The sequence below is a fragment of the Lonchura striata genome, chromosome 12, assembly GCF_050655825.1.
Source record: "Lonchura striata isolate lonStrDom1 chromosome 12, ASM5065582v1, whole genome shotgun sequence".
NCBI classification, from domain to species: Eukaryota; Metazoa; Chordata; class Aves; order Passeriformes; family Estrildidae; genus Lonchura; species Lonchura striata.
The window spans coordinates 15,313,270-15,335,128 of NC_140714.1; the positions used below are offsets into that span (position 1 = coordinate 15,313,270).

The 21,859-nt window shown below is 39.5% G+C and overlaps 1 protein-coding gene across 20 annotated transcripts in view; it reads right to left on the bottom strand.

The window, feature by feature from the left end:
- The window catches only part of PBRM1 (polybromo 1), a 56,622-nt gene that overhangs the window by 26,583 nt on the left and 8,180 nt on the right, over positions 1-21,859 (bottom strand). For 17 of the 20 annotated variants that reach the window (XM_085590106.1, XM_021533833.3, XM_021533843.3 and 14 more), the window contains 12 exons: positions 21,629-21,745; positions 21,147-21,215; positions 20,284-20,382; positions 19,777-19,862; positions 17,171-17,269; positions 15,553-15,644; positions 11,990-12,206; positions 6,411-6,552; positions 5,844-5,941; positions 2,913-3,189; positions 2,193-2,298; positions 351-993 (listed from right to left, as the gene is read on the bottom strand). In XM_085590106.1, coding sequence (XP_085446232.1) covers positions 351-993; positions 2,193-2,298; positions 2,913-3,189; positions 5,844-5,941; positions 6,411-6,552; positions 11,990-12,206; positions 15,553-15,644; positions 17,171-17,269; positions 19,777-19,862; positions 20,284-20,382; positions 21,147-21,215; positions 21,629-21,745 — 2,045 coding nt within the window. The remainder of the gene's footprint in view (positions 1-350; positions 994-2,192; positions 2,299-2,912; positions 3,190-5,843; positions 5,942-6,410; positions 6,553-11,989; positions 12,207-15,552; positions 15,645-17,170; positions 17,270-19,776; positions 19,863-20,283; positions 20,383-21,146; positions 21,216-21,628; positions 21,746-21,859) is intronic. The other 3 variants (XM_085590112.1, XM_085590102.1, XM_085590103.1) reach the window with 1 other exon arrangement.

The following is a 21,859-nucleotide window of genomic DNA, read 5'->3' on the forward strand; positions in this document are numbered from 1 at the left end:
GTTGCAAGTGTTCATAGTTTTTGCATGGTGTTACCATTACTCACCCACGTGTGACTGCTCCAAAAGAGTAATTCACTATTTGAACAGCTAGAGAACAGCTCTCTTCTCTTTTTCAATTTGAAAGTTAGCAGGAAGCTTTTTGTCAAAACAATCTCTTAGCAGAAAACTAACTTCTTCCTTGTTCTCAAATCAAAGCAAATGTTCCACTGAAGACCTGATAGAGCTTTTGAGATTTAGTTTTCCAAACACCCATATCAAGGAAAATAAACACCTTAAAAAAACTTCAGCCTTTGTCTAACATTAAATGCAAACCTCGTGATAAAGATACTTGAAAAATAAGGTTTCCTCACCTGTTCATTCTCCGTGCCCTCTCCAGCACCTCAAACATGTTCTCCTGGAACAAGTCCAATCTCCTATAGCGATTATTTTCAACATTTTTTCGGATAATATCAAAAGTCAGAGGAGGTTTATTTGGGAAGTTGGGATCAACAGCAGGAATCTCAGCTAAGGAGTCACTGTAGCATCTGCCCTCATCATCCTGGTGGCTCATAACGGATACAAAGAGGTTATGGATAAGTTCCTGAATCAGCAAAGTGACATTGGGCACATGAGAATCCTCATCTCCTTCTATTTCTCTCCGCGTTTCAAGCAAAACTTTATGGAGGACCAGGGCATCTTTATAAATCAAAGACTCCGGCTCATTGTATGTGCAAGCGTTATTGAACATCATGACAAAGTCCTCCACCATGGAGTCGATGTCCTGGTATTTATTTGCCATCATGTGGCTCCTGATCTTCTCCATGTCCACGGGCTTCTTGATGGTGACGTAGTAGTCGGGGAGCTCGGAGCGGGAGGGCAGGCGCAGGAAGATGGCGCTCAGCCGCCGCCCGCGCTTGTCCGTGTAGTTCTTCACGGCCTCGTACACCTCGTTCAGCTTCTGCTGCATTGGAGTCATGTACTTGGACTTCTTGGGAGAAATGCCACTTTTCCTACCTAACACGACAAAACCAAAAAAGGAGTTAAAATGACAAAGCTGAGAACTTGCACATTTCTTTGTCCATCTCTAGTTTCCACCAGGGAATTGTTCATGGGAGAACCACTTCATGGTATGAGAAGCCTCACAACATGGAGTCTGTTCCAAGCTGCAGCTCCCTTTATTTTTCATAACTCTATGATTTTATTTTTTTAAACGTTCTTTTTGGCAAATATAGAATATGTTGCTCTGTGCTCCACCTGGCAAAGGCCTCCTCAGGCTTCAGCATGGAAAACATATTTTCCTGCCTAACAGCATTAACAAACTCCTCTAAGCTCATTTTGGTTTTACAGCACTTCATGAATTTGTCTCTGCAGCTGCTAAAAATCCTGTCATCACATGGTTTTGCTATCATTAAAATTAAGTATTCAAAATATTATCAGATTCCTTTATGACATGTTTATGCCAAATTAAAAAGGATTATTATAAGTAAAATGCAAATTAAGGCCTCCCATGGGATTATCAGGTTGGCTTTTTGACTAATTCACAATCTCTGTTACTGCACTGCACAGACTGCCTAACTCTACACCTGTACTTTATCTAGGAACTGCACATTTAATTTGCAAGAGGACAGTGCACAGTTATTTTCTTTAAGGTTTTTGTGCAATTTTATCCATCTCTGTTTGCTCAGTTCTGAATACGTATTAAGAGAACATAAGATCTGAGTAGTAGCAAGGTTGTGAGTGCAACAGCTCAAGGAACTTCACTTCCAGGTTCTTCATGGCTTTCAATAATCTGCCAAACAGAGTACACTTTTTTGTAATCATTCTGTGGGAATCCCAGACATTTAACCAGTGACATGAAGAGATTTGCTCAGTTTGAGAAGCCCCTTACTTGACTGAGCACATAATGCACCATCTAACATTTGGATAATACTGTATGACTAAATCTTAATCCTTCCACCCATTGCCAAGTCTTTTTCCTTCACTTTAAGTTACTTTTCTTAGAAAACACTACATGCAACAACTTAATTCTATTGTATAATACAGACATGCCATTGCTATCAAGGTTTTGAAAATACAATTCTACTTTCCTTGTCAGTGATAACAACTGTGCAGAACATGTCTCTGTCTAAAAGGAAGATCTGTGCACCTGTTTTGTGAACAGATTGTGTTGTAAGTATTGAAATGAGACAAGGAAATGTACAAGGTTGTCTTACTTAGCTTTAGTTTAGGGGATGCAACATCATCATCTTCAGCCAAGGGTCCCAGCTCTTTCCTTTTTTCCTTAAGGATCTTTTCCAGCATATGGGCATCATTGTACACCTATTAATCAGTAAAGTAATCAAAATCCAACCAAAACAAGGTTTACTGTGTTTACCAGTTAAGAACTAGCTCCTAAGAAACAAGACTACAAAAAAGGGGCAGCTGTGTTATCAACTTCCTCATCAAACTCTTCTGCTGAGCAATGAAAGATCCCTTGAACCACTGAGATTCCATCAAGGCACAAAGGACTAGAACAGTCCTGGATTTTCAAACTCAATCCTGGTGATGAAGTGCAGCTGCTGACCAAGTTCCTTATTAGAAACAGCTGGAGGTTTCCACCCTGTTTCACATCATTCCTACTGCCTGAGGAACATCACAATATAGGCACACTCAACAATATACTTGTAAATGAAAACCATATCCCTTTCAGATTCATTTTGCTAAGCTGAACAAGTCATGTCTTCTAGTCTGATCTCCTACACTCTCCACTTCCATGAAAACAAAGCTGTTTTCCTTCTAAGACACCTTTCTCAGAAGTTCTGAGTATTTCTACTTTAGTCCAATAAACAATTGCAATAAATAATACATGTAACAGCTGAAGTGAAACCACCCTAACAGCAGTTTATGGCTGCTGAGCAGCAGAGAGAAGCGTGGCTGCTGACCCCAGGGAGTACCTGGGAGCCCTCCTCGTTGTAATGCCTGGCGTTGCGGAACATGAGCTTCATGTCCTCGATCATGGCCTCCTCCGCCGCGTACTTGTCATTGCGGATGTTGTGCTCTATCATCTTCAGGTCCATTGGCTCCAGGATAATTTTGTAGTAGTCTGGGTAGTCCTTTTTGGATGGCTTAACCATGAAGAGATCACAGAGCCGCCTGCCTGTGCCGGGCTCCCGAGCTTCCAGAACCGCGTTGTACAAGATCTTCATCCGCTGCTTCCGGATGTTCTTTTTGCTGTCGGGTTAAGAAGAACACAAAGGAAAAGAATAAATGTCAGGGGCTCTTATCCCCACTTCCAACACTAATATCAAAATTATGCTATCCTCTACCATGAAAAGACAACCAGACCCACCTAAACACACACAAGAAGTTCAACACTAAGACCAGAAATTGCAAATGACAACAGCATCACAATCATGAGCCTAACACAGAAACAGGAAATTACTCCTCCAGATGATTGTTCTCTCATTGACCCCAAGTTCAAGTGTTCTACAAAATAAACCAACTAACTCATTTTTCAAAGTGCAAAGGCCAAAAGGAGCTCTGAGCACATTCCAGATGCAGAGGAAACAGAGCAGTCAGGATCAGGCATCTGAATCCAAGAGCTCAAGATCCAGGGTGAACAGGTTAAAAACCACCAGCCAGGCTTTCATGATTACGTCTGGTGAACACAAAATATCAAGTACATGAGCTATTTTTCTATATTAAAGACATGAGCTATTTATCTCAGAGTAATTCTGTACATTCTTCAGTACCAAGTAAGTACATCAAGGATGTAGTAGAAAGAATTGCTTAAATATCTGTCCATCCAAATGAAGACTGAAGTCAATAAAGTTCACCAAGACTCCAAACCCATGTAGAAAATGGTATGGGCTATCCCCACAAATGCTACAGTCACCCTGTGCGTAGCTGTTAAAAAAGTACATGGCTCCCTGCACACATAGTACATGGCCTATAAGCAAATCAAAAGAGGGAGAAGAAAATTTATGTCAGTAATGTATAGTCTCAGCTCAGATACTGTGGCACTCAGCAATACACTCACTACAAAGCACTTGTAAAGAGGCTTCCAATCTGCAATCTCCTCAAGATTTATTCAGGTAGTAATAACTTTGACTTTACATTATCTGCAATGACAACAGCCACCACAAAAACCACCTTCAATTGCAGAATGTGCAAAATATCGCAGTACAACTTATTAGAAACCAAACTGCAACACAGATTTCCCATGATGTGGATCTTTTCATTACACATTTAAAACATAACTAATGCAGTCTCACGCCTCAGATACCTCTTACTCCTTGGTGAGATCAGCAAAATAACTAAAGAAAACTAACAACAAAGAAAACTCAAAATATATATTCTACAGGCTAAACATTACCACTGTTGGCAAATGTTGGTTAGTTCTTCCCACTAGCAGGTGAGCAATGCCAAAATACAGACATGCTGCCAAATCCCCCATTTTAAAGTGTTTCCAGGTTTTTCTCATCATTTCAACAGATACAGGCAACGCAAAGCCAAAGCAGAAACAGCAGAAGGCCTGCCAATACTCAAGATTCATGTCATGCATCTGATACATAAAAGGGGACACTGAAACAATTTTTGTCTGGGTAATTGTTATTTTCCCAACAGGATGAATTTTGCATGGGTTATTGGTTTCCTTTCCCAAAAACATTTTGGAATTCCTCTCATTGCTTCACTTCTGTGATCATCAGCATTTATGATCTTTCCCTTGCTATCATTCAGCAAACAAACGGATAACAAGTATCAAACTGACAACATCAAAAACATTTTCAGGTGCTCTTCAAGCATTCTGATCTCCCTTGCCTACCAACACAGGAAATCCTTTGTTCCCTTTCCTCTTTCATTGTTCTTAGATGACAGGGCCTGACAGATTTTTTTCCTTTTAAGCATTTCAGTAGTGTCTGGCACAAGGTGTTCAAAAGCAACATGGGGTTAAAAAGGATACTGATGACAATTTGACTTGCTTGATTAGGTACTACTTTTTAAATTTGAAGATCATAAAGCTAGTGATTTTTTGCAATTACTTGGTTCTGTTGTCTGCCTTTCCTTTCCATTATATTTCTTCTTCCCAGCATCCCTAGACTGCACCATCTCCTAAAATCCATGTTCATATTTTCTCTCTGAAGCTTTCTAATGAGTGTACATTTTTGCACTTATTTAACTATTCTTCAGTGACTCTTTGCTGATGCTCTACTCCATTCCCTTCCTCTCCAAACAGCTGTTGTTCCTTTGACAAAACAAAAACTAAATGTCCAAGAAGCCAATGTTCATAAGCAACACCAAAGCAAGATGCTGAATTGCAATTTCCCACTGGCTGTTGCTACCACTGCAATATCATCATCTAAGCTGGACTTTACTTCAAATGACACCACAAAGCAGACTAGAGAAACTACCTCTTGCTGGAGTGAAATGCATCACTGGTATTAATTACGAAACAGCTATCACCATAAAGAACACCTCCCAAAAGGTATCATTATGCTCAATAGAAGAGTCTATTGCAAATCACTGGGAATTTGGTTTATGTTACAGGACCCTAAGTAATCAACCTCTTAGAATCACTTTATCTATTTGTCAGGCTAAAATAAAACAACTCTCCCCAAAAAATCCTGAAATCCACTGACAAAATTGCCTAGTTCAGTACAATTACAGTGCCCATTTTTCTTACTGATGTTGACAACTGCCAACTAATAGACCAAAATAGGGAATTAATAGTCAGCAAGTAGTTTTGAATTAATTTGAATCAACACTTAATGATGTTTCAGAATTACCAATCCTTACACAAATGCTAAAAACCATGGTTTAATACTCTCTTTAACGAAAAGAGATGCAGCAATGTTATGGCCTGCAGGAACTACAGAAGCAGATACCTTTTCCTTTTTGAGCTTCCAGTATCAGATGTAGCAGAAGAAATCATGCTGTCCCCATCCTCAATGTCATCTCTTCTAGCAAGCTCCTTCTTCTTTGCCTGAAAAAAGAACAATGCCCTGAAGCCAAACTCACTGCTGGACACTTACAGAACAGAATTAAAGAGTATATTGCTCTTTCTAACTGACAGAACAACTTTTGAGGAACCAAATTGAAATCAATACCATTTCAGACTACAGCACTTAGCTGGAACACAATGAAATCTGAAACGTTTTAGCCTTATTCAATTAAAGGAAAACTCCAAAAAACCCTACATCATCAATTTTCTCACAATTTAATTAGGTTAGGAGTCACAGTAAGGAATAAAGTGACTAAAAGAAATCACAGAAGGCAGGAGGTGTGCTGAGGAAAAATCACTTCATGATGCTCTCCATTCCCATACTTCCCTCTAAGCAAGGAAATACCTCTGTAAATACAGGTCTAGTTAAAAATTATTTTGGAAAAATATCCTTTAGGGAAATAAGTTTACATGTGAAGTTATATCTCTCTGCTTGTTCTCCTCCACATACCTGCATAACCTGCTGCATTTTCAAAACTCTTTTATAGATGGCAGAATTGGGGACATTGTACCGCTTGGCATTTTCAAACATCAAATTCAGATCAGCCTCCAACTGATCTAAAGTCTCATACTCATGGTTCTTCAGCTTGGTTCTGCAAAAGAGAAATACTAGTCAGCTATCTCTCTAGTTACACAGTGAAAAACAGTTCTTTAATATCCTAATTTCCATGATAAATCAATAGTCAAAGAGCTCTAACTACAGAAATGGGATTTACTTTTTGATTATCCAGTAACATCTTCCACTTGTAACTATACTAGGGAAATGCATCTCTCAAAGAATGGTTTCAGCAATTTTGGAACTTGTGGAGGCTGAAGTGCTGTTTTCACACTGGGGTGAGATGGTACAGGTGAGGCAGCAGCACAGGCTGCTGACACTGCTGCAGTGCCGAGCCCTGACCTCAGGCCAGCTCTGCACAGCCCCAAACACTGCCTTCCCTCCGTCAATTCCACTCAGCTTCAGTGAGGACCAAAAGTGCCCAGCACCTCTTCTGTTAAACACTCCAACCTGTGCCTTCCCTTAAAAAACACCTGGCTGTTGATTGGTGACACCTGCAAACACACTTCACCTGAAAACAGTTACAAGAGGAGTAAAAACAACAACAACAACAAAGTCATTTTTCATATGCTAAACACATGAACCAACCTGAGTTAATGCTTAACATAATGTGTTTTCTTGCACAATGCTGGAAGTTCTAGCCACCTTTTTTAAACCTTCCAATACTTAATTACACACAGCAGAAAATACTCATCTGCAGCAACACAAGTCCCAAAGCCTGTCACAGGTGCAACACAGCCTCCTCTCCCTCCTGCCTGGCACACTCAGCACCCACACACCACCTTTAAACCCAGCCTGACTTCTGCAGCTCCTGGCTGAATGTGTCCCTGCTTGATGGAGCATTCTCACTACCATGGAATAAATTTAATATAAAACCTTCCAGCCCCAAGCTTGCTCCTACCAGCATTTGCTTATCCAGTACCCAACAACCAAGGTGCAGGCCATCTGATTTTAAACAAACAATTTATGTTCACAGCTGTGCTCATCAAAGGCCTGAAGCAAAAGTAAAAACCCAGACTTAGACTGAATAAACCGGTTTGGAAAGTGACAACTTCCAACCAGTGACGTGAGGAATGAAAAATGTCCAGGCACAGAAGTGATCCTGTTCTAGCCTCCAAAGAACCTCCTCTCCTACCATTCTCTGTACTGCTGTCAGCAAACAACAGGATGATTAATTAGGTAGGTTATTTACATAAGTACTTTGAACAGATTTAATTACACTCAAACTCAGCAGAACTCAAGCATCATGACTTCTGTGGATTTAGAGGATGAAGTGCAGCTTTACAATAAATTTTTAACAAGCCATCTCACCAATCTTGGGAAGAAAGGATTTTATAAACATCAGTTTATTTCACAAAGTGAAGCTGAAACTAACCAAACTCATGCTCTACAGAAAGCCATTGCCAACATAACACAAATTATATACTAGAAACTAACAGAAATTTCTGTGAAAATTATTGACAGGGATTAACTGTACCTGAAAGCATGACTAAAACTAGAAAGAATTTCCTTTTAAACAAAATCATCTTTGCAAAATGAAGGAAAAAAAGTTTAAAAGTAAGGCTACAGTTTCATAAGACCACTAAGCCCGAAACAACACAGGCATGACATTTAAGTTGGTTGAAATCAGAATACTAATTAAAAGAATACTGTAAGTTGGCACTCTCTAAAATGTCTACTGCAAACTCATCAGTCCTTCCAGGTGGAATATCTGCAAGGACTGAAGGTGAGACATACTCTTTCCATATAATCAAAAGTTTTATTAGACAAACACAGCCTAAAAATTTCCTACTGAAAAACATTCAAAAACCAGGATAAGATCAGTTATGCAACTTATTTTCTTTTATTCAGAAATTGTGAAGTGCTAGTCTTGTCTCTTCAGGGAAAAACAACCCACTAACAAAGAATGAGTGGGATCAAGAGATGCATTTGACAAATGTCCTATTGAAGATGACAGTCTTCTAAAATATATTGGGAATCTTCTTTACTTTAACCTGTGATTTTGTGAATATACAACATGCACTAGAAGTACTTGCTAAGGTAGGAAAACTGGTTACACAAACAGAAGATTTAAAAAATATACACTATTCACCAAATAATAAGTTATATTAAGTGACAAAAGGAATGAAAGAATTCCTAAACCTCAGATAAAGTGAAAATTTACAGTGTATTCAAAATATTAGAGACGTCATTTTCTCTTCCCAATTGACTCATTCATGAACTAAGCAAACAAAAACATGGAAGTTCTCCATAAACCCCTCAAACTTTAGCCCAGGCACCAGTCTCTAATACTTCAAAATTAGTTCCACTTTTGATTTGCCATATTGATAAAACTGCTTAAGTTATATGGCACAATATGCTTGACCAGGTGATGACATTTAGTATCAGGTCTACTCAAAGCCATTTATAACTAATCAAAACCACCAAGAGCCACCACAAAGTTAAAGAGAACCTCAACACATCACATAAATGCAAACATTTAAATTCTTGTGTCACAGAGCACTGTCCAAAAAGCATCACACTCATTAAGAAAAATTGATTTGAATTCCCCAAAAAGCAGCTATCACACACAGCCAAGCCTGTTTAACACCAGATCCCCACACATTTTTAAAACTCAGTGCAGCCCCAGGAGCACAAGGCACCAGGGTGTGTCAGGAAGGTACCAATTTCAGTGCCTGTACTCCCACATGTGTTTCAGAGAGAGCTGCTGCCAGGGAATTCCCTGGCACGCCTTCCTCCCCTGGGATAAAAAAGCCTGACCCACTTGCCTAGGGGGTGATACTTCCCAACACTGTAAAATTTAATAAGGAACAGTGTTCTTGTAAGCCTGCCAGGATGTAGCACTTGGTAACTGAACACATTCTCCTGCATCTTTTCCTGACTGTTCCTGTGGTTATTTGTAATTAACAGAATGACTCTTCCTCAGCAATGTCAACTTGGCATTAGGCACTTTCACCACATGTCAAAGCCATAGCCTTGACAGCATCATGTCTTTCTTTTTAAACAGGATTTTCTTGCTCCCCAGCTCTGAGCTTTGCCCCCTTTGAGGCAGGGAATTCTCCTCAATGTGCTCAGCATCTGGTGGGAGGGAATGAAGGGGCAGCCAGGGTCACCTCGGCTGTGTCCACTGACTGGGCAAGAGGTGAGTGGAACAAATGGAAACACACAAAATGTCAGCTGAACACAAATGGTTTTTACTGTGAGGGTGGTCAAACACTGGTTGCCCTGGGAGGATGTGGAGTCTCCATTTGTGGAGACCATCAAAACCTGACTGGACTTGAGGCTCTGTGTGACCCTGCCACAGCCAGGGCTTGGGCAGGACGGCTTCCCTCCCAGCCTCAGCTGTTCTGTGATCTGTGAGCAGCAAGCCAGGAGGAAATCGGGAGACAACTAAAGGCCATCAGCATGATTACCTCCCACACCCAGGAACAGCTCAGGATCAGCACTGACTTCAAATGACTGAGGTTCATAACACTCAAAGTGAGGCTGGCACAGGTAAAATCTCATTAAACCAAAACACGCTCACACACTCCCTCTGGCAATCATGTATTATTTTAAAGACTTTTCCTTCACTTAGCACACACAACCCCCCCCCTGAAATATATAACTAGTTGTAAAATTTGCAACAGCCACACATTTCACAGCTCACTGTGGCAGGACAGCTGAGGCAGCCAGATGCCAGAGCCAAACAGACATGAAACAGGAATGGCAGGCTTCACTCCTCCTCCTTCAGCTTTTCACTGGGATACTGAACTTTTCTGTCCCCATCTGGGAACAGAAGATATGCTCTATTTATGTACATCTCAAAAGAATCCCCAAACCACCATAACAAGAAAAGAAGGGAAAAACCCCACAGAAAACCAAAGCCCCAAAACCCCACAAACAATCTCCACCCCTAATGAGTGGCAGTTTTGAATACCTAAAGACATATTAGCAGTGTCAGCAAAGCCATCATGCTTCCGTTTTCCCTAAAGCCCATCAATTAAGTGTACATATACATGACTTCAAGGTTTTCAGGTACAGTAAGAAGTGAAGATTACAAGGTAATTTAAGACAGCTGAATTTCAGTATTTGCAAGATGCTAGATTCTACAAACATTGTACTTTAATTTGCGAGCCTCAAACACTATTTCTAAAAGATTCCTTTTCTTATTTTCTAAGGCCCCAGACAAAAAAAAATCACTTTTTCTACAGTTCTTCATACACTGGTATGGAATTTTTGTGCTGCTCACACAGCCAGATGCAACCTGCCTACACTGTAAGGAAAGCAGAAATGCAGCTGCCTCTCTATGGCAAGTTATTTGTTCTGTAATTTATATCAAGGGTATTTTTAAAGGAAAATCTCTCTCAAACAAATCTGTTTATATATAATTTGAGCCAGTACTTTTAGGCACAATCAGGCACAAACTGTCAATGATTCTTAATTTCACTGTTTGGTTTTTTTTCATCAAGTACATTTTGTGCTTTGTTCAAGGCAAGACACTTTCTTTGCCACTATTAGAGCTGTACCAAGACATAAGAAAAAATGTTTTAAAGCCACTGATGGAGATAACTAGTGTGGCAGCTTTTATTCCCCAGCACATGCAAAACACCCTCTGACAATATAAAAAAAAACAAAAAGCAGCTTTGTTAGCTTCTGATTTAACAAAGACCCTGCTCATTCAACAATTACATCAAGTCTGAGAGATGGTATGATGGCATAACTAAAATGTACAGACCTATGCATCGGAGTGGGTTACAAAGGATGAGCAGTGGGAGGGTGCAGTGTCTCTCACTGAAGCTGAAGGACTGGTACTGCCAGGGCCTGGAGCCCCAGTGGCCACTGGGCAGGAGGCCTGGGCAGCACCATTAAAGCCTATTAATGCTCCCAGGACCCAGCACACCCATCACACTGGCTTATCTTGAGCCACTAAAGAAAGACACTGCTCACTTCACTCAGGTCTTTAATCTGACAACTGCACTCTGGCAGCTCATGGACCTTTCATTGCTCACACATTTATAAATGCTGGCTTCAGTCCAGACCAGCTATATCATCATGAAAATAATTATTCTCCACAGTTACACAGTGACCTAGACAGGAGGATTGTAATTCCAACCATCTTCCTACAATTCACACTAAAGACTTTTAACTTAAAAAACATGGCAGTAAGAGGTAATCAAGCCATCACAGACAGGGTAACGAAAAATGGAGTTCTGCAAAAGCTTTCTCATCTCTGCTGCACACCTAGCTGTCAGAATTATTCATATGGCAATTTTCAGGCACGTTACTAATGAAATTCAATGAAAAATAAACTCAACAGCAGCCATGTATCACAGATGATCTAAAGACTGATGCAGACTGAACTGAAACAAGCACCAATCAGATGCAAATACTGCATTAGGTACCAACAGCTTGATCATAAAAGAAGATTCTAGGAATAAAAGAAACACTTGAAAAGTTTCACACCAGATGTAATTTGCATTCTGTACTCTTACCTGATCTGCTGCAATGAAATGGGTGTTTTAATTTGCTGATAATAATCAGGATACTTTTTCTTGGAGGGTAAGTGGAAAAAGGGCTCAGAGATGAGCTGGCCCTGGTTATTACGGCAACTCCTGACTGTGTCATAAAGCTGGTAAAGAGGATTAGAAGTGTCCATGAAGGAGGTAATGCTCTCAGCTTCAGACTCTCCCTCTTCATAACGAGCAGCAGCTGCACAGAGAGAAAGAAAGGAAACTCAGCAGGACAACTCAGTGGGTTTTTTGGTGGATAAAGGTCTAGAGCAGAAGAAAAGGCAAGCCCTGTCCGGCAGTCAAGATTCGCACCTCAGAAAATGACACAACACATATCTAATGAGCCTCAAGCTGACAAAAAAAACCACTTTATTCCAATCCTTTAGACAGTATTAATCACAACTCAATACAGAATTGTGAAGCTTAGCAGAAAAAAATTGGCACTAAAGTCTGATGATGTCCCTCTAATATATACAGCAAATGAAGAAGAAATTAATGTTTTACAATTATTATGTAATAAGCCTAAAAAAATCATAGTAGTATTTAAAAATTTCATACCAAACTTTTCTGGTTATCTTGTTTCAAGATTAGGATGAATGAAAGAAAAGCTATGAAGAGCTAACACCTACTGCAGGCAAAATTAGGAGAAACATTAACAGAAACAAAACAGGAAGGAGAAAACACTGGTACTGGAAACACAGGGTGGGAAGCAATAAATGGCCAGTAGTTTTACACTTCCAAGTCACATAAACAGTACACTTTGTACCTTGCAGACAGACAGAACATAAAATCTACATGGCTTTGCACGTGCTAGAGTTAAATTATTCACCCCTATTCCCCTCTGAGTCTGAAGGAGAGCCCGGCAGGCACACTGAGTCATTCAGCTACACAAAACCCAGGTCTCTAAGGTCAGGTTTCTAGCTGGCATTTCCATTCCTGCTCACAGGAGGCTGCCACAGCTCCAAGCTTTCTATCCATGTTCAGTAAGGACATACAGAAATGGTGACAAAGCCAGGGGACACTCAGACTGTACCAACACAGTGCTGCCATTGCTCCTCTGCAGACTGACACCAGATCTACATCATGTGTGGGACCTACCAGGGTCAAAAGCAAAGCTACAACACAACCAGCACCAGCAGATGTGCAAACATGCAATGAAGATATGAATTACTGATTTGGGGAGACACTCAAAATTATCCTAATGATGCCAATCAGCATTACTTAATGACAGCACAGCCAGCAAAGCAGGAGCTGGACAGAATAACTCCAGTAGAAACAAACCACTGGAGCTCTCACTGAAATCAGGTAAAGCTTCAAAAATAGATTATGCTTTAGTTTCCTCAAACAGTTTCATCTGTTTACTCAAATTGCTCAGTTCTGAGTACTCCACTCAAAAGAAATAAACAAACTGAAAAAGCAGGATAACTTGTTTCTATGAAAGAGAAAACACAAAGGAACTAGTCAAGTATTTGCTGTTCTCTGCTGTGTGTGAGCCAGCAACAAACCAGTTCAATACCCTAAATAAGAAATGTACTTTCTTTGTGTTGAAAGTAGGCATACCTTAAAAAGAATCAAAGTAAATTAGATAGTAATTAGTTATTTCAAAATACACTAAAAGAAAGCATTTATGTATTATAGTTTACTGTGTTTATATTTACATAATATACAGCTATAAATAAATATAAATATATGTTGTATTTATAAATATAAGTTATAACTATAGTTCCATAATATACAGCTATAAACATACAGCTACATTTTCATAATGATGTTCATGTTCTTTATAACTGATGTGTAAACATCATATATTCTTTGATATCTAGAAAACTGTACTTGTCTCCTAATATGAAACCTGCTCTATTAAGAGCCGAAGAAGAATACATTATTCAGTCTAGAAGGCAGAAAAATTCTTATTTTTGCAATAATAGTATTTTTGCTCTCATAGAGCAAACAATCTGATCCAAGACTGTCCTTTCTTTAATGTGCAATAGAACCAGGTCCCATATCCCCAGCAAGCACTGGCAGAGAGGGACAGGCAGTTATTGCCCTTTTGTGCTGCTCTTACCACAACTACAGTTTGCAGATACCACAAAAAACCCCACTGTCTCCTTTGTGCTCCCAAAGCACCCAAACAACGAGTGCTCCATGTCCAACTGAAGATGGTTGCCAGTAAAACCAAAAGCAGCACCCAGTCTTAAACCATCTCTAAATGAGACAGTAAAAACAAAACACCCTGTTTACAGAATTAAATATAAGCAAGTAATACATAATGACCACCTATGCCTGCCTCTAGAGACTTATAATGAGGAGCAAGGGAGCTGCTGAAGCTGTTCACAACCTTGTACACTGGAGCTGGAAATGTTCTACAAGCTCCATCACACCAAAATACCATCTACAGCTGTCAGGATAAACTCTCAGTTGGAAACTGATATTGTTCATTGCTAAGGCAACAGCCACAACCAAAGAAGCTCATAAAGATTCAGCTTTCTGTTTCAAGCAGGAGAGAGTTCTATTAATGTTCACTCATGCAGCCCTGTTCTCATTTATTTTAACAAGAGTTAGAGGAATGAAAAAAATAAGACAGAAGAGCAATTAATAACAATACCCCTTGGTTTAAAGAAAAACCCTTGTCACCCAAAGACTGGCAGCACAGGGCTGTCCAAGTAGTTCCCTGGAAGCACATAAAATATTAGTGGGTGACAGGTCTGCCAAAAAAAAAAAAAGCCATTGCCTCTTAGGTGAATGCAATAAAGATAGGAAAGCTTCAACAGCAAGGCAAAAGCCTCACACACAGAGTGAGGTCTTTAACAAAATTACAATAATGTCCATAGCAAAGGTGGCACCCAAAAGTGGTTCAACCAGAGCAAGAATTTAAATCACTTAAACATAAAAAGCTACATGTTTTTACAGCATTGCAACTTGGAAAAAATAACAGCTAACAAACAAACAAAACCCAGCTAATAAACACTCCCCACACCTCCCAGAAAACAGCTGCTCTGAAGCAATAACTGAACTCTGAGCTAACCAGGAATCAAAATACTTTTACTTACAGCAAGAGCTAAAGTCCAAAATATTCTACATACCCATCCACTATAAAACTCTGTGGAGTACAGCTCAATTATCAGGTAAGAAATAAATGCCTCAATAATACATATTGAACAGATGCAACTTTCAGCATCAATGAAGAAATAATATAAACAAAAAAATAAACAAATAAACAATTCAAGCACTACCAATCTCTTTTGCTGCATGGAGCACCCAATATTTTCTCCAGTATCTCCTCTTCTGTTCCATTTTAGAAGGAATAAAACCAGGCAACAGCTCCCTAAAGCTTGGGTGAGAATACTTGGAAACACAGAAAATTCAAAGCATGCCAGCAAGCTTGGCCTACCCTACCTCACTACCTGTAAGATTCAAAGGAATTATACACCAAGTGCAAAATATTTTTGAAATAAATGCATCTGAGTTCATCAGGAGCTCTACAGATTTGGTCATTGTGAACATTTTACTGAAAGGAATTAGAGAAACTGCATTTCAGTTCCTACCAGCCAAAGCTGCATCCTCATCACTTTCTGATCCATATTGCAACGCCATGGTTATTGCTGATAAACGATCCCCTTGGGCTGATCTTTTGTTACTATGAAAGAGAAAAAGGAAAGGAATTTTAAAAATGGAAAAAAAAGAAGTGAAAATTATAATTAAAAAAGGAAAGGGTTATCACATGAACCATTAACAGTCACCCAGATTGTGTGAGCAAACAAGGCATGACTCCATAAGCAGGAGCACAGATGTGACTAAAGAACGCTGGAGCCTTTAAAGGAGAAATTCTTACCAAGCCATGAGTCTGCCTCTATTTTATGAACTGGTCCATCCAACACAGTCAGAAAACTGAACTCCAGCCTACTACCGTCTGTCCTATATATACTTGAATATTTGATTAATTGCAAGAGAAGGGGAATGACAGGAAGTCTCTCTCAATTGATAACTGTTATTTGATCCTGTTTTATTGGGATTTGTCTACAGAAAGGAATTCAACACACTAAAAGCTGTATGTTCTATCTCCTCCCATTCCCTCATCCCCACTTTTGGCATTTTCAGCACACAAAGTGCCTGCACATGAAACAGCCTCCTATGCTTTTTAGCTGGAGTAAACTGGCATCTACAGTGGCTACAGTCTCACCAGGACTTCTTCAGCATCCCTCTCATTTGTCCCAAACCTGGGGCACAGTATTTCATACCACATTATATAAGCTGTGCCTGACATTCTCTGCTTCTTTACAAGATCAGCTCTTTATGCACCTCCAGAAATGGGCTCTGCCTTGTCCTGCAGGAGCCAAGTGAAGACTGGGAAAAAGCAGATGGGCTGAGGGCATGCTTGGGCCCTACACTCTCCTATACATCCTTTCCTGCCTCTTGATACAAGCACACAGGTATCATTTCCTTAGTGTGTGGGCCATCCCTCTAAAACATCCACAGAGCTCCTTCAGTCCATGACTTTGGGTTCCATCTGTCCCTGCAGTCCTCCAGGGCAGCAGTGCTGGTGCTGGGCTGTTGCCTAATGAAGCCACTTCTGGTTCTGTCCTTGCTGTGCTTTGCCTCTTCACCAAAAAAGCTTCATTCACCTGAGTAATTTTTATTGCAGTATCACTGACAGGGTGTGCAAGTCTATGCTTGGATCATGAGCACAAGCATTTGTAGCACCTCTTCCCTGATGGCCTGAGGTGCCACAGGGACTGGGGCTGTCATTCACCTCCCCACTGCCAGTGCAGATCCACGGGAGCCACTCCAGCCTCACATCCTGACCCAGCCCTGGCTGCTGCACTGCTGTCCAGTGGCCCAGCCCCTGGACAGTGCACACTGATGCACTTCCACAACCAGGTTCTCTGCCTGAGCAGCAGCTCCAGCCACAGCTGAGAGCCCAGGTGGCTTTATCCCTGTGCTGCCAGTGCCCCCTGTAGCCACCCCCACAGAGCACGGCCAGCATGAAGCACTGCACACACTTCCCAATCAGCAATAACCACACTATCGGTGTCTTATCAGCATTAATCTCATCCTAATCCAAAACCCGGCACCACAGCAGGTATGAGGAAGAAAATCAAACAAAATTCAGCATTTCCATACAATGAAGACCCAGCTTTTCCTCCAAGGGCACAATTTACTTACCGATAATATTTGTTAGAAGAATTTCTCTCATCCCCAACACTGCCTTTACCCTGTGAGGAAGGACCTGTCAGCTTGGAAGCAGCCAAATTTGATGCAGTCCTTAAGGCAGGAGAGGCAAGCCAAGGAAAGCAGGGAGGAAAAAAAACAGGCCCACCTTAAACCCATGAAAAGATGCAGCAAGAAAAAAAGCTTTTTACAGAATCATTTTGATAGATCAGCCAAAAGGTTCAGAAACAGATGTTTGGAAGCTAAAAGGTAAGTAATACTGAGATCCTTTCAGTGCTTCAGCATTTATGTGGATGTTGTTTATAAAGTCAGAGGAAAGTAACGTTTAGCTCAAGCATTGATAGCTGTACACACAGCACAGCCTAAATAGCAGTGAAAGCAGCCAACAAAATTTTCCTTAGCATCCAGATAAAGCCAATCACACAGGTCCAGTCATGTTTTATCAGCACTTAAAGTCACTGTCAGGTTGGCTGACAGTGCATGTTATCAAACAATTCAATTTTGTCGCTTTAAGGGAGGACAGTTAAATGCACCCACAAAGAGCAGTTTATTATGGCAAAGGAGAATGAGCTCTGCAATAAAAACTAGAATTTTTGACAAAGGGACAACATATAAAGCTTAGGTTAGTAGCATTATGATGATTTGAATTTGAGACATCAATGACAAAGAACACAGATGCAAATTTAGAAGAAAAATACAGAAAAGGCACTTGAAGTGAACTTACGAGGGAATTCTACCCAAAATCAGCAATAGGTAAAGAACTCCCCTTTAAGACAATTAAACATTTAGGAATTTAAATAAAAATAATGATTCTGTGAAGCAGATTCTTGAGAAAGAAACAAAAAAAGAAGAATGGTTCAACAGAAAAAGCAACCAGTGAAATACACAATAGCAGGTGAAAGGTTTGGTTTTCATGACACTTCTTCTCTTATCCCATTTTTTTCTGCATTCAGCCCAGTATTAGTGTAGCCTGCTTCAGGAATTATTTTTTCCTCCCAAGTTAGAGAAACAAAGGAGGGAGCTGTCAATGATTTTGATAGATTACTTCAGGATTTGAAGTTCTGTTGAGAACACAATACACAAGAGAACATCTAGAATAACGCAGCTGAGAAGTGGAAATGGGTTGGCAGTGCAAGAGAGGAATTCAGCTAACAAATATAAGTGTGATTTATCTGTCATCCCTTCTTATACAATCAGATTTTAAAGAAAAACCATTGAGCCTCAGAAATAAATGACACACACCCTGACATGCTGAGCTTCATCAATGGCCAATACAGTGAGAAAAATAAAATCCAAACACAATTTAAACAGAAAACCTCTATGCTTCAGTGTAATTCTAGTTACTGCACAGCAAATACATATGCATGTGTCTGTAGAATCAAAGTCTGCTGGCACTACACATACTTTCACAAAGGAAAATTATTCACCTGTGTGTCAGGAATTACTCCTTAATGAGTATTTCTGCTTTTTATTTTTATATGCTCCAACAGTGATTCACCCAGCCATGGGAAGGATGCTGATGATGAACAAACCAACCAGAAAAACCACTTCTCAAAACACCAAGCAAGAGTAAGAATCAACCAGGCAACTTCCACTTCTTGCACACAATAATTCTAGACAACACTTTTAATACTGGCACCATATACATAGAAAAAATTAAGCTCCCTTTCAGTTAAGGAACAGTGACAGTGTTTCCAGTTGTACTGTACAAACCTTTGTTTCCCAGCACCAAATACCAGCAAATAGCTCCAACAGATAACAAGATTCCACCCTGTTAAGTTTCCCAATTCCTTGAATTACTTGCAGGATATTTCTTAATTTTTTTGGGATAAATGACACAGCTCACATGGGCAAATAATAACTAAACATATTTTTGAGTGTTACTCGCAAATAAAATGTTTATATGAGAAGAAATTTAATTGCATTTCAGTTTCTAAACATTTATAATGATTCCATCACTCCTCTGTACACTATGGATTTTCACAGGAAGAAAATGCTGTTTCTTAAGTAAAATCATTCCATTAAACAAATAGAGCTATCAACTCTTATCAAGTGTTTTATACCTGCATATTCAGGGCCAAATCTCTGCTTCACTAATTAATAAATCCAGTCAAGTTCCTGTGCCTCTTTTCATAGCTAAAATTGCTTTTCAAGCAAGAGTGGACTTCCCTCTAAGTACCTTTTGCCCAAGGTTCTGTCCCTGTGTTTCTGCCCCTACCTAACTGTGAGCCCTTTGGTTTCAGTTCCTAACACGGCTCAGGAATATCCAGCACTTTTCAATAAAAAAAATCTTGTTTGTCACTATTCATTTTCTGTTATGAACTTAGAAACACGTGGTGGAAGTTGGCCATAACTTTAATTAAAGATCCACTGACACTATTTTTCATAATCAAGAACATCACAAAAACATTTCACCACAGAAGTATTTCAATGAAAAAAGCATTCTTTCAGAAACTATTTTAACCAACGTACAACTTATAAAACAACACTAATCTAAGTTTTCAAGCCATTATTTCCCACTATACTCTCCACAGCACAATTAAGGGAACGTCAATAGAGGTTTTTATATGAGATTATAGAAAGAACTCTATTTGCAGTACCTGATTCGGAGACTTGACTTGGCCAACTCACTGTGCTCAATCTCAGCCTTTTTCATATTAAAAATCTTTTTAATCGCATTTGCATCCTGTCAATTAAAAGATTTTTTTTTTTGTTTAATGTTGAAAGTGAATAATACTGTAATCAGATATATCCAGCTATCTAAAACAAAGATGAAGGTGTTTTTACATTTAGATATAAAACAATTTTGCACGAGAAATGAAGCATGGAACAAAGTCTGCCTGAAATACTCCCACACAGTATTTTTACAGTGGCCTGAAAAGACTAAATAGAAGACCTGAGCAGCTTCAAGCTCATTTTTTGTCATTGTTGCACCCCAATTCTACTAAAAGCAATGTAAAAAAGAAAAACCCACTTAAAGCTATTTTTAAAAAATGCTAACAGGGTCTTGACAGCTTTATACTCAAGACTTATTTAAGGATCAACCAGCATAGAAAGTAGTCAAGAAAATCTGAACTTAAATCACACTATGAACAGCTGAAACTAACCTTGAATACTTGGGATCCAGGCTCATTGTAGGTTTTGGCATTCTTTGCCAGAAGATCTATATCCTTGGCCATGGCATGAATGCTTTTATAAGTTCCATTCTATATAATAAGAAGCAGAACTGGTTAAAGTGGCAAACTTCAGACAGCATGAGAACTAGGCCAATAGTGAAAAGCAAAAGAATTCATATTCAATAAAGGGAATGTTCATAGAAAAACAACTTATTCATAAAGACAACAGATAAGTACCTGGAAAAAGTAATTACACAAAGACAGTAACAATGTATGCTAAGTCTTTATAAAGCTCAGGAATGCTAAGATTGAAATAACACTTAATAGATCACACTACCCTTATTTTGAAGAGTCCTGACAAAACGCTGTTTTAACTTTATTCTCTAGTTTAATCAGTCTATGTCCCATTCCTCCCTACTATACAAAATGCTAGAATTACAGAACAGTATTTCAAATTACTGGAGAACTAAGATGAAAAATGCACCAGTACAAAAGATCTATTTATAGCACTAGAACAGAAGCAGGTGATGATAATGCACAACCAAGCCTCAGTACTCCAATGTTTTACACGAGCAGCACTTGTCAAGGAGCTGCTTTAAGCCATTAAACATCAAGGAACCCGAGATATTCTGGCTCAAAGCTAGCACTCCACAGCACACAATGCTTGATCTTCCACACAGCTACTTCTGCAGCACTAACCTGGCACAGAACATTGAATCACCACAGTGTGCAGATTTTTAAATAGCAAAGGGAAACACATTGCCCTTTCTGCCACCATAAATGCTGACTTCTAACCATTCTGGAATGCTTACTGTTAAGAAAGGCTGTACCCTGACACATTAGTATGTTCATACCTGTATCCTTTGGGCAATGGTTTTAAGATCTATGGGTTCCTTTATTATTGCATAATAGTCTGGATATTGCTGGAAAACAGAAATAATTTATGTATTACTATAAACAGTCACAAAGCTTTTGTTCAAACAGCTCACAGAACAAGCCATTAGATGAACTGGAGGTAAGAACAGTGTATGCCTCATATAAGGCAGATACAAGGAATTATAATTCATCAATAAACTCACATAAAGGACCAGTTCTGATTGAAAATCAAATCCATGGTGAAGGTTTACAGAATATTTATTCTGCTGATTAAAACTTTCACCACAAAAACAGAACACACTGTTCTGAAACAAAGCAGTACAGACAGGTGGAGTTTGCCTCTGATGAGGGAGAAACAGAGAACTGCACCCTGAGCATGGCCATCACAGCCTGCAATATCAGCTACAGAAATGTCCAGGCTTCCACCTTAGAACACAACCTACATCACTAAAATACTCACCACTTTAGAAGGAAGTTTCTGGAACAGTTCACTTATGAGTCGTCCTGAGGGGTTTGTGGCAACAGCTACAGCTTCAAGAAGCTGTTCCAGAATTTCCTTCAGGTAACCTGGAGATGACTAATGTAGGAAACAAAAATCACAAAAAGTTTTAACAGCAGCCACAAGGGAGTGCTTCAAGTTGGGCTGAAATACAGCAACTTGCACTTCAAAGGCAGAAAAAATCATCTACAA